The 18,177-nt window shown below is 40.1% G+C and overlaps 1 protein-coding gene across 2 annotated transcripts in view; it reads right to left on the bottom strand.

The window, feature by feature from the left end:
- The window catches only part of LOC102303904 (endothelin-converting enzyme-like 1), a gene marked incomplete at its 3' end in the record, with an annotated part of 39,947 nt that overhangs the window by 11,690 nt on the left and 10,080 nt on the right, over positions 1–18,177 (bottom strand). For both annotated transcript variants that reach the window (XM_042227336.1, XM_042227337.1), the window contains 4 exon segments: positions 12,790–12,914; positions 16,402–16,494; positions 16,693–16,803; positions 17,291–17,359. In XM_042227336.1, the coding sequence (XP_042083270.1) occupies positions 12,790–12,914; positions 16,402–16,494; positions 16,693–16,803; positions 17,291–17,359 (398 nt within the window).

Genomic DNA, 18,177 nt, shown 5'->3' with positions numbered 1-18,177 from the left:
TAAAGTTTGCTCATTTACAGGCTCATAATTTTGTTTTAGGAGGCTTCTGGAAAAGGTTTTGTAGGTAACAAAACAAAAACAACAAAGGGAGGCACATCCATCACACAAAAACTTTTTAAATTCTCAAAGAATCTAAAACATATATTTACAAGAACAGACACTTTTAGGGTACAGTTTAATTAATGTGCTACTGTAGATATCAGTTGTATCTGTTTGCTTTCCAGGGGAATGTTCAGGTTGCAGGAATGGGATAACACATGCACCACCCGGCACCAATGGTTTACAGTACTGTTAATTACATTGTCTCTTACATGACCATCAGGTGAGAACATGTAATGTACCTTGGTACTTTATTCAAGTACTTTATTAAAATAAAGTTTTAATGTTCTTGTACTTCTTATACTTGTGTTTCTGTTGTGCCAATTTTACCTCTACTTCACTACATGTTGTATGAAACTATTAGATGCTGTCAGTACCATTTATTTTAACGTTTTAGTTAGCTTAGCAGGTTGTTTGTTATCCACACCACCTACTCTGTGCCTAAAAATGAAAGTCTGCTTTAATGCACTGAAGTAAAAGTACTTTTTTTAATCAGAAAAATTACTTTATTTTATCATAAGTAACAGCAGTTGGTTCTATAACCAATCTATGATTACTCATAGATTGGTTATATGAGTAATATCAGTATTAGATTACTAATACTGATATTACTGCGCCAAGCAACATTTTAGTATTGTAGCCATAGGCTGTGTATAAAAAATGGACATCATGTCTGTCTTTCTCACATTAAGACAGGGACATAAAATAACACATTTAGAAACTTTAAAGGTTAAAGTTGAATTAAATGTTTAGCATAAATCAGCAAACTTTCCCCCCCGAGATAAAAACTTCAGACTTTATAAACATTGCATCACATGATTAATAAACTCTTTCAAACACGTAAAATGTAACACTTGATAAGAGTGTTTTCGGCACCCTCATCCATACTGACAGGCACATGTGTGTGTACTTTGCTGCGATTCCATTACTGCACAGAGTTAAATGAAAGCAGTGTCAGTGAGAGCGCTGCACAGATCAAGTCTTAATCACCAGAGGACTGAGTGAAGGCTCATTAGCTGAATGGATTTTAATGGGGCTAGTTAGGGAGATGAAAAGACACTGTCCCCTTGCACTGCATCAGCGCATTAGTGCAGGTAATGACCCTGACGGTAATGGAGGAGGGAGGGCCACCTCTCTTCCAGGCTTCACTAGAGGTAAACTATAATTTTGGCCTGACAGGAGAAACGTCTTGCGTTTGATTATTTTGTTAAATCATAAAATTAAAGTGGAATAATGGGATTCGGGCACAAGGCTTTAGGTTGCAAAACCAAAGCACAACAGAGACAACAAATCACATATATTTATACCTTTTAGTGGGGACTTACCCAAATTACCTGAGTGTAGCCTAACTGCACATAAATTCAGCTAAGCTAGGACTCAAATCATGCCTGCTGAAAGCTATAGCGCCATAAAATCTACTGTTTGGTAAACCACTTATTCGCAAAATGCTTTACGGCTACACTGAGCGTACAGTACACTTTTAATGGCATCCCACCCAGCAGGAAGTAAACCCTCCACTGCTGCTGCCCCACTTCTGTGTGCTGAAACGCACAAAAAAAATGACAGATTCTCCCGCTCGCCTTCGAATTGCACATCCCAAACAAAACCGGATTCCCACACACACGCCCTCAAGAGTGACAGATGAACAGACGGAGCAGACAGAGGGAGCCGCAAGGGAGGAGTGTGTGTGTGTGTGTGAGAGAGAGACGCTGGTGTTGTCATTATGCTTTCCCCTTCATTGGAGGCCTGCTCATCTGGCTAATGGGATTGGCTGCAGTTGCCACTGTGCGTGGGGACCACATACACACATGCAATGGAGGGAGTATGAAGAAGAAGGGAAGGGTGGATGAAGGATGAGGAGACATGCAAGTGTGATTGCTCTTGTCAGTAGATTTGTATGATGAGAAAGACTTGAATGTGAGAACATGGAAGAGAAGAAGAATAAAGAGAAGGACCTTGGCTGTAGCTGCCTGTAAAGATGGAGGGCTTGCAAAACTGGCAGTGGACAAAAAAAAGAGAGAGTGAGAGCTGTCAGTAGCAACCTGAAACCACTAAGGTGAAGAGGAGGAAGGGAAAAAGAGCAATAAAGGAAGTATGCAAGCTGGAAACACCTGGGAAGGAAGGTAAAGAGTGACAGGCAGATGCAACTTAAAAAAACAACAACTTTGGAGACAGTATAAAAAAGGAAACTGTCTGGAAGTAAATGAAGCAAAAGAAAAGGAATCAAAGTCAGAGATAAAAAATAATTGATGAAGGAAAGAAGCAGTGGTGGAAACAGAAAGTAGGAATAAAACGGAAGGAAGAGAGCGAGGAACAAAAAGAAAGCAGGGTGTTAAAACGAAGAAAGGGTGACTCATTAATTTTTAACCAGCCATCCTGTCATCCTACAGGCGGCTCAAGCACCTGTCTGTGCCATCTCCTTCTTCGCCTGTGACCTTTTCACCTCTCAATGTATTTTTTTCAGTTCCTTGACTTTAACAAGAATCCAAACTATCCTGCTTGGTTTTTTTTGTATTTGTATGAATGTCAGCCTGTGCTCTTCCTTTGTGTGTGTGTCTGTGTGTTAGTAAGTGATAGAATCCAGTAGAGAACAAAATAGTTTCTGTTTTTTTAAGTGATCCGTTAGTGGCCTTGCGAGAAACCAAACCTGCCCTCCATCTGCTCTACAGGATGATGACAACCACCCAGCACCTCCGCCATGACCTCTTACTCCTGCTGTGTGAAGCTAACCTATTTCACTCTGTGGTAGTTGACAGGAAACACATGTTTGGAGGGAGAAGTTTCTTACTACAACTGCGATGAAAAAGGTTATATTTCTGTTTTCTTTTCCCACATTATACATTATGGTACTTATTTGAATTCTGAGATGGACTGAAACAATAATTCTGCAATGGGAATCACCCTGTTCATGCAAACCTTAACCTTAATTTTGTAGGATAGCGTCAATAAATGCTGATAGAAAGAATACACATCCAGAACTAGTCGATACTTTTTTTTTTTTTTTTGCATCAAGCACTTCACACAGAAAGCAGGTGGAAAATGTGTGTTGTACATAAAAGGCACCCCTCTTGCCTGAGAATGCAGCCAACAAAGAGGTGCCAAAAACTGCAGTTTCTGTCTGGAGCAGCCACTTAAGGCTGGCTCCAAAAACAAGTCAATCCCCAACCACTGACATGTTAAAATCACAGAATTAACAGCAATAAAAAGCATGTTTATTTGGTCTCTATGAATAGTAGTGATGGGATTTCCGGCTCTTTTTAGAGAACTGGCTCTTTCGGTTTGGCTCACTAAAAAGAGCCGGCTCTTTCGGCTCCGAACCGGCTCTTCAGGTTGTTTTGTTGCTTTAATTAATTTATTATTAACAATAATATAAAATTATGCACAAAAGGAATTACTAATGTAAAAAAAAAAGTGGTTTTATTTATATATGTTTATATATAAATTAGAGATGGACCGATCCGATATTACGTATCGGTATCGGTCTGATACTGACCCAAATTACTGGATCGGATATCAGCGAGAAATAAAAAATGTATTCTGATCCATTAAATATCAAAAAAGCACCTCACAAAACTTGCTACACGGCGTAACTCGGCTTATAACCGTAGCACGCTGCAGCAGTATGCATCACGTGATAGAGCGGCTGTGTGTATTTGTAGCCTCACCAGCATTTCATCTCCGAGGAAGTTATCCCAGAGAGAAGTAAAGCAACTGTGTAAGTTCATCTCTGAATGTTTGTAAAGCATTCCCACGTTAAGCTTAACAACCGATATATGGAGCGACTGCCTCTCTCTCTCTCTCTCCTGCTGCTACTTCAATCATGAAACTGCTTAATGATCAGCTGATCGGCTTTTCTGTCGCGAGTCGGTCTCTCTTCTTTGTTTTTGGCCCACTTTGCACCAGAAAGAGGAAACCAGCAGCTGAACAACAGCAGCACGTTTAACCTTGATAAGCTGTTGTTAGAATTTATTTAATATTACTTTCTACACCAGGATCTTTTTCTACGTAGCTGACGGCTGGTAACTGTGCAGGGGCGGATCTAGCAAAGTTTAGCCAGAGGGGGCCGATAGGGCATGAACAGGGAAAAGGGGGCACAAAGACATACTTTTCTTTCTTATTCTCATTTAAAATGTCTGGCTGTTAATAAATAATTATCTGACTCTTACACCCAAAGTTTTAATCTGATGTAAAATATATAGAAGTCCATTACTGTATATAGTAACTATTAAGTCTAATATACCCTAGTAAGCTATAGTACTTTTTCCTTTGGGAAGGTACCATCTGTGCAGTCTGCAATTCTGTTGAAGAAAGATGTTGAATCTATTTAATTATTCTTGAAAAATAATTTATTTCTGTGCATTTTTCCCCTGCATCAAATTAAATTTGATTACATCGATTAAGCATCATGAGGTGGAGGGTGGTTCCTTATTTTTTTTTGCTGGGAGTTTGCAACCCTATTAGTTAGGTTGCTTAATATTTCTGCTAAGTACTCTTTAAAATACCAGAATAGGGAGGATGGTGTAGGTTTAAGTTTATTAGATTGATCAGTTTTGCTGAACTATGAAATATTTTGGGCGCAGTGTATTTTTTACATACAGGTATAACAGAATAGCTTTAGTGTTGTTATTTATTTAAACTTGAGTATAAACTTATACAAAATGCAGCAAGATATTAAAAAAATGTTCTATTGATTAAAAAACACACTATATCGGATTCATATCGGTATTGGCAGATATCCAAATTTATGGTATCGGTATCGGTATCGGACATAAAAAAGTGGTATCGTGCCATCTCTAATATAAATATATGCGGTGGCCCCTAGAGACAAAACACGTACAAACTCCAAAAAGCACATACAAACTCCAAAACACATTTCTAGCATGAACTGAACATCCTTTATCATCTGCAACTGAAAATAGTTGTAGATGATAACTATACCTTTCTACGTTGTTGTCCCTGGCTCTCTTTCTCTCTCTCTCCCTCCTGCTCTGTTCCTGTGCTACTGAGTGTAACTACCGCCCCTCCCCCCTCTTCCCAGCGTAAAGCACAAGGCTCGCATGCTGAGTGAAGTGGAAAAAAAAGTGCGAGAGAGAGGATGAGAGAAAGAAAACAAAAAAAAAAACCCCACGGCTCGCGATAAGGAGCCGGCTCGCCTAGTTCACGTCAAAGATCCGGCTCTAAGAGCCATTTCGTTCGCGACCGACCCATCACTAATGAATAGACTGGCCCTTCTGTATGATGCAGCTGATCCAACTTTATTAAGGCTTTAATTATAGGGTCACTCTGACTGGGAACATGCGGACCCAGACAGCTGAGGCCTTGCTTCTGTTAATTCCTGGAGAGTGAAGTGGGCCTCTCGACAGCCTTAGTACAGTTGGTACCTTTTGGATCAATTTATGGGAAATTTAATGTAAGTATCTCAAAAATATTACATGTTGTCTGGTACAGACTGTGCGGGAAAGGTGAATAAAATTAGGACATTTTATTAGCCGGTTACTTAGCACTTAGCAGTGGTCAGCTAATAACATTACATTACAAAGTTCCTCTAGAACACTGTAAACTAGCCGTATGATAGTTTATGTTAAAATTCCATCATTTAGAAGTATTCAGTTTGCAATGTCAAGCAGCGCTGTTTTCTTATGATAGTATTTTGCAAAACATGCTAATATGAGTATTTAAGGTAAACCCACATAGCTCTGCTAGCAAGGACGATGACTCCTATATTAATTGGTTAATAGGCACCTTTGGTTATTGTGACATCACTGGTATCACCCCAACCGGTTGCAGCAGATGGCCCCGCCCCTCCCTGAGCCTGGTTCTGCCGGCGGTTTCTTCCTGTTAAAGGGGAGTTTTTCCTTCTTACTGTCGCCAAAGTGCTTGCTCATAGGGGGTCATCTGTTTTTCTCTGTATCTACTGTACAATATAAAGTGCCTTGAGGCGACTTTTGTTGTGATTTGGCGCTATATAAATAAAATTCAATTGAATTGAATTGAATTATTGGAAGTTTAGCTTCACCTTCATGTTATCTGTAATTTTTATTTTGAATCATGTGTGCAAAACTGGAAAGACCTCTTGATGTGGAAACAAGTCTTCATAAGTTATGCTAATGAGCAATATCCCTCAAGAAATCGAATAGCTCACCATCCACCTTTGTTTAAAACCTAATAATGAATTTCCTGTGAGACAGAACCTGAGATGGACTGAAGGTGGGAGGAAGATGACAAGAAAGAAAGAAAGATAGTGAGAGACTTGGTGGTACAGGTAGGATCATTCGAGGACCATGGATGACGTGCAGATGGAGAGAAAAGAGAGCGAGAGGTGTTGATGGATTGAAACTGAGCTGTGGGATAGACAGATACAGTGAGAGAGGAGGAGATGGAGAAAGATGACGAGAGTTGGGAGAAAAAAACAAGTTTGTTGAGGGAGAACAAAACAAGAAGAATATCTGACACAATGAGGGAGAGGGGGAAACGGAAGAGTTCAAATTTTTACCACTGTTGGTGCAAGGAAGGCTATATCTGTCAAGAAAAGAAAAGAATATATGAAATGACTTTTAGGAATGGAAAGAGTAAAATCTTTTGTAAGCCAGTATCATAACGCAAATACAGAAAAACGTTTAAGTTTAAGGAAATATATATATGGGATATTGCGTCACACTTCTCTTTACACTTTTAGTTAAAACCCATCAATAAATGCTCAAATAGGTGTTCTAAAATCTGTGACAATAACTCTGACAATTCGTCAGGATGGCTCTATGATATTTGAGTCCATCTGCAGCTCCATGCTATTGTATTAAATGAAATTAATGAAATTAATAAAAAAAAAGGATTTGTTTTTTTAAATAGGGTACACTAAACTTACTGGACAGATGAAAACGTTGCTTCATCTGAGACTGAAGCTTTTACCTTTCAAATGAAATATAAATATTGGCTGCAATCAAGCATAAAACTCAGTGAAAGAGCAATGCTAAACTGCCTAGTTACAATAAAGTTTGATTGATTTAGGAAATCTTACTATTGCTTTTTATTTAAAACCGAAAACCTTCGTAAGTCAAATGTCTAAAAAACAAAACCAAACCCAAGTTAGTTGAATAATTCCCATTGATACATATTTATTTCATAGGTTTTATGTTTATCTAACATCTATTTCCCTATCAGAAACAGACTGCAGTGTTTTAAAGGTCATCAGTGTGCAAAATGGGCAAAATTCACTAGTACAGTTTAGAAATATTAGTTTGACTTCAATGCAGTCTAATAAATGGCACTTGTGGTGAGGTGGAGGACTGGAGTGAGCGTGTCATCTAGGGCTAGGCCACATGTGTGAGAGGTTTTAATCTTTGGTTTTAAATGGAAGCAGTTCAGACTGCTTTGAATCCGAAGGTTGTTTCTCCTATGTGGCAAAGTGAGAACAGCATATCAAAATTGCTTTTCACGCGTACAAATGGAACTGAAAAGTTAACATTTCAGATTCTATCTTTTTCTTCTTATCCAGTTCAGGGTTGTTGGATGGCTGGAGCCTATCCCATCTACCATACAGGGAGAACATACAAACTCCACACAGAAAGCAATCAGCCAGTAGGTAGTTTCGATCCCAGGACCTTTTTGCTGTGAGAAGGTGCCAGAGTGGTTAGCACTGAGGCAGTAGTGCTACCACTATATCACCACGATGCCCCCATTTTAAAATCAGTGTTACTGAGTAGGTTTAGGTATTAGGCTGAGTTTAAAGAAAAGAGGAGCTAAAACTTCTTGTCAGACAGCGGGTATACTGACGGAGCCAGTGTAACGTAAAATAGTATTTTTTTGAACTGTGAACCATGCTTCTCAAATGTGGTTCGAGAATAAAAAAGCTACAGTAAGAAATGAGCATAATGGGTCCCTTTACACACAGTGTTCCCAAACACCAGTCAGTTTAACAAGCAGAGGATGAACTGCAGGCAGGTTTACCGGGATAAATACTGCATCTATTGAGTATAAGGTGTGCAGCTCCACACTAAAGCCTATATCTGCCGATTGTTATAGCTGACTGCGTGCATGAGTGATAAAAGAGAGAAAACACAGGCTGTCAGATAGTCACTGGTGGAGAGAACAAAAGACAGAAGGAGAGGATGATTGAAACATTGTGCAGAATCTATTACTAAAGCCATCGGGGGGATAGATGGACGTACCACTACAAGAGAAGATTGGTAAACAACAAGGGAAGAGACAGAGCATCAAACCTGGAGTCTGGATGGATGAAAAGGGAATTAAAAGCCAGCAATAACTTAAGTAAAAGCATTTAAAAAATGCCCAGCAATCATTCATCTTTTCTACTCTGTGTCTGACCTCAAGCTACACTACGCTTTTGCAGCACAGTCTAGCAGAAAATACATCATGGTGTTTGTACTTGTCTAGAAATCACCCGACCTAGGTGCATGTCAGAACACTAATGTCTGGATGCAGTGGGATATCCCAAAATACTCTTTAGGAATTGAGTAAAATTCTTCTGTGATAATCACTTATCAGAAGATTTCTTCTGTAGCTGTTACATTGAAGAAGTCCCCAAAATAAAACAAACTTGCATTTTTGTTTAAATGATGGTTGTATTTTGCTGTGAAAAACAGGAAAACATTATCACACTGACCCCAGAAAGTTGATTCTGTTCATCAGGACGTAGTGCTTTCGGTATGTTAAACATTTCATCACTCAGCCTCAGCTGGCTGCAGGTTTCCCCAGCCTCATAAATGGTGCAGTTGCATAATGGATACGATTAGCTGTGAGCTCAGCTTCATGATCATTAATATGTAAATTGTCACGACCATCCATGGGCATAAGTATTGTTCTCACAGAGTTAGGGAATGGCTGCAATCACAGCAATGTAACATGGTGTAAGATCTTCTTCGATTCAGGAATGGTCATTCTGTTTTCACATAAATGGCCTCCCTGACTCCTCATTTAAACCAGTGTTCCTTCCCCTCCAGGATGTACACATGCTCATTATTAAACAAGTGGCCACTGGCCTGGAGGTTTAAATAGACCACAGAGTCCCAGCCCACCGTGGTAGCTCTTCTGTAGCTCCCAGAGGTTGTATGGGTTCCCTGATGTATAATTCACGGCCATCCTCCAGGCAACTCTGTTTGTCCCAGGGGACTCGATCCTTGAGGTGGACCAAATTTTGGCGCAGCGTGTTTTGGGGTTTGAAAGCCACCGAGATGCAGTGTTTTTTAAAAAAAAAATGTGTCTCAGCTGTACACCTGACACATAAGGGATCACCAGTGGTTTTTGCCTAGACAGCAATTGTCCTTATTCTCTTTTGGGTTGCCTGGAGCATACTTTAGGTGCCTTCCCAGCTTTGATAAATGTTTAGCTGGATTAGCTACATGAATTCAGGGCCTTTTTTAATATGGCTGCTGTGTCTGTGGGGATGGTGTTTGTGTCCTGATGACACACAGTTGTGTTCCAGTGGATGGTGAGAGTTAAACGGTAAATACTGATGTTTATGCAATGCATTATCTTACAGGTTGAGTTTGTCCCCCATTACTGATGGAAATTTCACAGTCCAAGAATGCTAGCCTGTCATTTTTCATATCTTCTGTGGTGAACTTGATGTGTTTGCTCATAAGTTAATGTGAACCTTGAATTGTGGTACACCCAATCCATAGATTTGATTGTTACCCAGGTGCCATCAACATACCTGAACCGATCACTCGGTGGGGTAACAGAGCCTTTTCCCCACTGTCTCCATATACTGTTAACCACAATGTGTGATACTGGGGAACCCATGGCGCACCCATGTTTTGGTGTGATGTGAGTGCCTTCTTGATGCTGATATTGGACACTGGAGGCTTTGTATAACTGGGACAGGCTAAAGCTTTCATCCACAGTTGCAGTTGTCGCCATCGCTCTACTTTAACATTCGTATCTGCATCTACAGTGTTGTTATTTGTTATATTTGATTCTGTGGCTGTGATCAGTTCTACTAGCATATTTGCCTCTACATGAGAGCAAAGTTCGACCCCTTAGGAATAATGTCTTTCTCTACCTGAGTGAGTTGCTGTCAGACAAATTCTTCACCCACTTGTCCACTACCCCTGTGGCTTGTTGTTAAGGAAACTCTCTACTCTATGCTGATGTTTCTGGTGCCCAACAGCTAGATCCTGCCCGGTCTTACACTTTTCCTTCTGTGCTAAATGACCCTTCCTGGTAAATTTGAGCACCTGTTGAAGAGTAATATAAGTATTTGATGGATCTGTTCCTCTTTCAATTGAACACATCACCTGATCAATGGAGAAATTAGTTAGTCTCACCTGCTCATTTAGCAGCTGACTCTGTGCCTTCTGGAGGACTTTGTTAGCTTGGTGGCCCTTGACAGATGATCTCAGTGTAGACTTTTAGGAGCAATCCCACACTGTCTGCATCTGAGACTGGATCTCAGGTGGTAGCTATAGTCTGCCGTCTTACATGCCGTATGCTCATACTCATGTACCAGCTTTAGGCAGTCCTTGCCAAAGTGAAGCAAAATGTCTTGATACGTGCTCAATCATCCAAGTAAGGAAATCCCAGGAAGTTGATTCTGTTCATCTGGATGTCACGTTTTCAGTGGGAGAAATGTTTCATCACTCGTCTAACTGACTGCTTTAGCCCACTGAAAAATCACCAGTGCTGAGTGATACAAAGCTCACAGTGAAACTCAGGCTTTCCTTTCCGTCTGTTTAATGCAGGCAGTTGCCATCTGTCAAACATCTGCGCTTCATCTGTACCTTCAGCCGGGTGTGTCCAGAATGTTCTGTACAGTCTGAATATTAAAATGTGATTTTTTCAGATTACAGTAAAATGAGTGATTGGTATATATTGCTGTTTAAAAACACTTAAAGAGCTGAAGTCACTGAAGAATAACTATTATTCAGTAACTATACTAACACTAGCAGTTCTTTTAGGCATTATAACATCATATAACATTCTGACAAATTTGCATTGGTTAATTCCCCTTATACATACCAATTCTGATTTGTAATTGCAAACTTTAATAATTATACCAAGCTGCAGGATGTCAGATAGCTAATTACTTGTTTGTAGAATTGCACTTTGTGTTGAATTTTTTATGTAATATATCCTAAGATCTGTAATAAATTCTTCCAGGGGGCAAGGGTTGAAACTGTACCACAGTCAGTTATTTCAGCATTCCTTTTTTTTAATGACAAATCACACAATCATTAGCAAATGAGCCTTAATACAGACTAGAACTAAAAAGCTTTGTGTGACAGAGAAATTCAGATCTACGTAAAGCTGGACAGTCAACTAGATCAAGCTCTCTGTTATTCAGAGGAATTACTCAGATATTCAAAGTGTGGCTTGTAGGAAATTTGGTCTTCACTTTGAAAAACACTCATGCTGAATTGTATTGTTCTCATTCCGATTAACAAGCAAAGAAAATCTATTAATTGGGTAATAAACCTACACTGAGTGGGACGTAATTGAGAAAACAAAAGCAATCAGTCATTTCCACCATAGTGTCAATATTGCACATTATGATTTGTGAGCTTCATGAATAGTATGACAATACGACATTGTGACCAACACAACCCCTGTGGAAATGCTGACTTTTGTTACTATTTCAATGTCACTCCATGACCTCTAATAAAGTAGACATGTTACAGTCTGACTTTTCAATTGATTACAAATCTTGTGTGAGACTGATCAATATTACACCAGCGTGAAGCCCATGACTTGCACAAAATCAATCAAAGGTTTCACAATACAATGTCACAAAGTTTGTAAATCTGAAACAGTGAACAGTGGTAATAAAGGAGCAGCACTGAATGTCCTCGCAACTTCATGAAGTGGTGAGTCATGAAATTACCAAAATGTCTGAGTAAGTTACGTTGCCACTTACTCAGACATTTATGTTGCTGGACAGACAGACATGCATCCTGTCTCAGACATAAATGACAAGCAAGTAATCCACCCGCCAGTCATCCAGCCATTCAGCTGTGCATGAGGGCTGAGAGCTGTTGTGTATTTGTGTAGAGCACAGAGACTATTGGCGAGCTGTCAGTGGCTGTAACACACATCCTGACGTACAGCAGCCCTCTAAGGCCTCCCCTGGAGTCTGTCAGGAAGAAGAAGGGAAAGGAAAGAGTGTGTGTTTCTGTATATATATATATATATGTGTGTGTGTGTGCTTATGTGTGTTTGTGTCCATCCATGTGCGTCTGCGTCTGTCTGAGACTGCAGGAGGTAGAAAGGTGTGGGGGTAGATCAATAATAATCAGCTGCAGTAGAACTGGAAGTTCACTCAACAGTGACTCTCCACACACACACACACACACACACACACACACACACACACACACACAAATGTGTACACAAATACATGCACAGCAGCACTCAAAAACCAATCCATACACCTTGTGACACTGCATTGTAGCCCAAACTATAGTGACAACACTCAAATAAAGGCAACCCACACACACACACACACACACACACACACACACACGCACACACACACACACACACACACACACACACATATATACACACACACTTAGAACTACCTCAAACTAAAACGCTTACTCATACTCTCAAAGTACCACTTCTAAAATGCATGCGTCTAATCTCATTGATTTTCCATACATTTCAGCACCTTCATCTTTCTCTACCTGCTCCACACGCTCAACCTTCACCCTGCACCAATGCCTCTGATTTCTTTACCTCTTCGAAGTGGTCTTGATGATTTCAGAGACTTTCTGCATGTAATCGGTGGCGAGCACCACGATCTCTTCATCTTCTGAAAAGTTGTCATGGAAAATTCTGTCCAGCAAACGTTTCCAATGAAGCTGCAATAACAAGAGGGTGGTTTAGATTGTATGTAATCATACAGTTTAACCTTTTAAGAGACAAAAAATTGGATAAATGGATCATACTATGCATAAATACATAGTATGATCTACGGGACTATTACTATTCCAAATCAACGTAGGCCTGTGTCAGCCACTCAGTCCAGTCAACCTAAACAACCATCTAAATTATTTGTTCCTATTCTTAGAACCTATACTGGTAACTGGATATATGCTGTAGGTAAATGGTTAATGGTAAATATTTAGGTTTAGGCAAAAAGAAGAAAAGAAGTTGCTTGGTGACTGTTTTCAGTTTTCAGTTTTATTTGTCATATGCAAGTTAGCACAGGGTCAACATTGCAATGAAATGTATTTTGGTGGTTACTGAACATTTCCAAGCTGACCAAACTGACGCCCAGTTCAGCAAGCTCCAGACTGAGCAGTACCAAGCAAACAAGGATCACCAACGATGGTGATACACCATCGTTGGTGGAATTTCAAAGGGAATCTGGGCCTTCTGGTGCAGGTAGTGAAGCTAAGATTAAAATGCTTCTCTATCTGTAAACAGTTTCTTTCAAATGAAGTATAACTGTCAAATGCGATCAAGCATCCATCATGAATGTACAGTAAAAGTACAGCAATAAAGTATTGCTCCAACTAAGTGCTTTAAACACTGACTAATGTTTCAAACATGGTGAAACATTGTTAATAAATTTAAGTGTTGTTTTGGGGAATTACTGACCATGTCCAAACCAAACAAATTGAAAAGAGGCCACTTGACTACTTTATAATGGCTAACTGCTAAACTATACCTATGAAAAGTATTCGATTGTCTGCATTCATACACATATAAACTTGAGTGACATCCTTTTCTTAATCCATAGTTATGGAACCCCATTCCATGAAGTTCTCTATGCACTGTTCTTGAGAGAATCTGAAGGCCACATTAGGTTTGGAGGTCTCTAGTCATTGACTCTATAATTTTACATGGCCTACCACTTTGAGTTGCTGTCATTCCCAGTTGCTTCTACTTTATACCACTAACAGTGGTAGGGATTTTCACAACTAGATTTGTTGCACAGGTGGCATCCTATCAGAGTACCACGCTGGAATTCACTGATCTCCTGAGACTGACCCAGTCTTTCACAAATGTTTGCAGAAGCAGTCTGCATGCGTAGGTGCTTGACTTTATACACCTGTGGCCATGGAAGTGATTGGAACACCTGAATTCAATGATTTGGATGGGTGAGTGAATACTTTTGGCAATAAAATATATGAAAAAAAACTTATTTAGTTCATACTAATAGGATGTAAGTTTGGGAAGCCCATACCTAGCACATAACCAAACACCAACACTGAACACAGTTCTCTAAGTAAAACCTAGTCCTGGTCCAATGCTCGGTATACATACCTACCTTCACCTATGGCTGGAAGCTGCGAGTAGTGACTAAAAGAAAAACAGTGCAGATATATACAAACCCTTAGAGGTGGTGTGATGAGCTCAGTGACTTGGAAGGGGCTCAAGGAAGAGCTGCTGCTGCTCTGCATCACACAGAGCCACTTGAGGTGAGGAATCTGACTAGGACACCTCTTAAAGTGAGGTGTTTCAGGCATGTCCAGCTGGGAGCAGACCCCAGTTAGACACCTGGAGAGATTATTTCTCTTGCCTGGCTCAGGAATGCTGTGGTATCCCAGAGGAGCTAGAGGTGGCAGTAGGGCAGAGGGAGGCCTGGCTGTCTTTGCGACCCTTTCTTGGAGTGGTGAAATGAATGGACGTATGGAATTCTAGACTCCATTCACTATTGCAACATCACAGATGAGGTCACTAACCAAAAAGGTTACTGTGGCAACAGATGTAAAACATACATAAAACATGGGGCACTCTGGCGGTCCAGGGATTTAAGATTGTGAAGATAAAATGCAGTATCCCCATCGCCCATCATTCACTTTTTTCTTGCCATCACTATTGTCAGCTGTTGAATAATGTGTAATGTTGCATTGCATGTCTGCAGCAAAACTGAAGAAACATAAGACTGGACTCCAGATCCAGTCAAAAGCAAATATTTTTTTTTACAAAACACTGAAGTGATTTAGCAGCAGCCTCTGATCGAATCTCAAGCCTCTAATATGCTTCTTCCTATGTGTCCCTCTTTTTTCTCCTCAGCATCTCTCACACCACTTTTATCCACATTCAAGTTCAAACTGTGTGTGGAGTTTCTTTCTTTCTTTTTTTTGGCTGAGAAACTAAAACTCAAACTGCTCATCTCCCTCTCAGTATATGTCCAGTTTCCATCTCTCCAGCTTCCCCCTTCAGCCATCCCTCAGCCATGAAACATTGTGAGGATTCTCTGTCACTGTACACGCTGCTTCATAGAAGAGCTTCCTCCTTCTCTTTCTCCATCTTCCCCGCTGTCTCCAGTGTTTTTCCCTTTCCTCTCACCTCCCTCCCTCACTTCAACGCCAAAACACCACCTCGTTTTCTCCTTTTCTTTCTACCTTCTTCTTTCGTTGTGTCCCTCAATCTGCTCGTCTACCCCTGCAGGGGGGACAGCTTTTCTGAGTCACTTAGGCCTCGGTGACTCTACATATATATACATATATATACACATATATATATATACTAATATACATATATATATATACAATATATATACATATACATATATCATATAACATATACATATATACATATACAATATATATACATTATATATATATATATAGTGTACACATATATATATACACATATATATATACATACTATATATATACATATATCAAAAATATATATGACATACATATCACATACAATATATCTATGTATTGATAGGTTTGTAGCTTGAACCTATTCGCTGGAACGTTGAAGACAATATAATTACACAGCAAAAGCATTGAACACCAAGTAGGCAAAGTTCTTCATGTTACTCATGCATGAGGGAGACCTGCCTGGAGTCAAGTGTCGTTCCACCACTTGACCTCCGTCAGACTCTCAGCCAGGTTCCCCATAGCACTCCTTTTATTGTGGTTACATGAATATGCATAGGGTCATTAACATATGACGTCTACATACAAACAAAGAGTACCTTGCCGTGTTGTGTAGTGTGTGTGTGTGTGTGTGTGTGTGTGTGCGCGTGCGTGCGTGTGTGTGTGTGTGTGGGGTCAGAGTGTGACCCTCATAAAGACTTCCCTAAACCTGCTGGTCTGGAAGTCTAGCAGTTCATCTAAACAAAAGGCACTTAGCCTAAAACAGATATAGCCACGTTTATCCTACCATAAAACAATAAGACAAGGTACGACCTCTTCCCATGCTCCCAGAGTGGAATGCACACAAAGTTTGCAGACTATTAAGGATCGAACCTCTACCAATCTAAAACTAATTATAAAACTCTAAGCATATATAAGTAGATATTTCTAAGCATAAATGACAATCAACAATACAAAACCTAACAGTATGTGTTCTGGTTGTACATGCACGTGCACTACTCACGCTGGGAGCAATACGCTGCAGCTGCCTAAGGGTGATGCGGTTATACATGGTGCTGATGTCCTTTCTTTGGTCGTCATATTCTGACACAGTGATCTGGAAAGAGAGGAAATTTTACTCAGCACTGCGCACACACTATGTGAAAAAGAAGACACACAACAACCCAACACAAACACAAAACACACACACACACACACACACACACACCACACACACACCACACACACACACACACACACACACACACACACACACACACACACACACACACACACACACACACAATCAGCTTACATTGGCCAGACGGGTCTCCAGCTGTATAATCTCCGTGGACTTCTGTGTGGCGTTGTGAGCTCCCAGCATGCTCAGCAAGCGCTCCATCAGACCCTTGTATGCCGTCAGGATCTGAGAAGCAGAGTGATATCAGCGCTAATAGACAGGAGGTGCTGCTGAGACATCGTCAATAATGTCTGGAGACGGCGGTGACATGTGGCAAAGTGGACAGCACAACAACATCACAGTGGGTGACAGAGGAAAACAGGTGGATGGATGAAGAAGAGCGAATGAAGAGTCAATAGGGCAGATGGGAGGAGGAGAGAAGGAGGAAAGGACTGAGGGAGAGAAGATGGGGGGAAGAGGGGAAAGAGGAAGGGAGGGTGGCAAAGAGAAGTGGAAAAGAAAGCAAAAGAAAAAGATGATGTAGGAAGGAGAGAAGAGAGAAGCGAGAAGGCAGGCAATGGTTGGGGTCAAACAGGAAGTGAGATGAAATGATGATGAAATTTAGGCCAGTGAAAGGAAGAAGAATCAGGGAAGTAATGAGAGGAAGGGAGAAGGAATGAAGGAGGAAAAGTGGAGGGATACTGGTGGGTGGTAATAGAGGGAGAAAGCTCACCTTTGTACTATCTTCATCCTGGCCCAGATAGAGACTTCTTTCAGGCAGTGTGAGCCCTTCCTGATCAATCTGCACCAACATATGCACACATACAGTCAAAAGCTCAGGAGAGTTTTTATCTGCCATGTAGTCATATGTTTTACTAAGCACCCCACTGGTACATATTCAAAGGGTTGATTAATATTTGATACTCTGAAAAAATGGTAACATTTACAAACCATTCTCCACACTGTATGCTAAACATTAATTATTTATAACATTTAATGAATAATTCACACAGAGTAATTCATCTTTTATTAAACTGCAGATGTTTGACAACTAATATTACTGGGTTTTGTGAAAATCCTATCCAGAAGTTTTGGTTTTAAAAAAACTAAACAAAACTCTCCACACACTTATAGTCTTCTGACTAAAATCTAAACATGTGACCTATGCATGAATCCTGGGTCAAAATAGGGGCTTCCAAAAACTTCAAATAGAATAAAGAATTAGACATTTGAAAGTGAAAATTATAAATTATACTAAAAAAAATATTATTAACCAAAGAAAAGAAAAGAAAAAAGCAGCACTGCTGGAGGCTCTCTGTCTGACAGGTAAAACTGGATTTCTGTTCTATCTACCCCACACTGGGCGCCAAAGTAGAAACAGCTGTTTGCTGTGGGCCGAGATCCAGCTACCTTAAAACACACCATTGGTGAGAAAGAGAGTAGTTTAATCCCTGGCTCTATTAGTTTGCCCTCATGTGTACATAATGTAATATTAAATTGTTTTATTCCATGAGAGTTTTTTTTTAAATAAATAAATAATTTAATATGACTTTGGCCAGTTTCGACAGCACTAATGATAATAATATGTCTGTAAAGAGGCAAGTTCCGCTCTAATTTAGA

This window comes from Haplochromis burtoni, unplaced genomic scaffold (assembly GCF_018398535.1).
Source record: "Haplochromis burtoni strain Fernald_Lab_line unplaced genomic scaffold, NCSU_Asbu1 Contig_255, whole genome shotgun sequence".
NCBI classification, from domain to species: domain Eukaryota; kingdom Metazoa; phylum Chordata; class Actinopteri; order Cichliformes; family Cichlidae; genus Haplochromis; species Haplochromis burtoni.
Note: the sequence above shows the minus strand (reverse complement) of the source record. Positions and strands in the feature narration are given on the sequence as shown.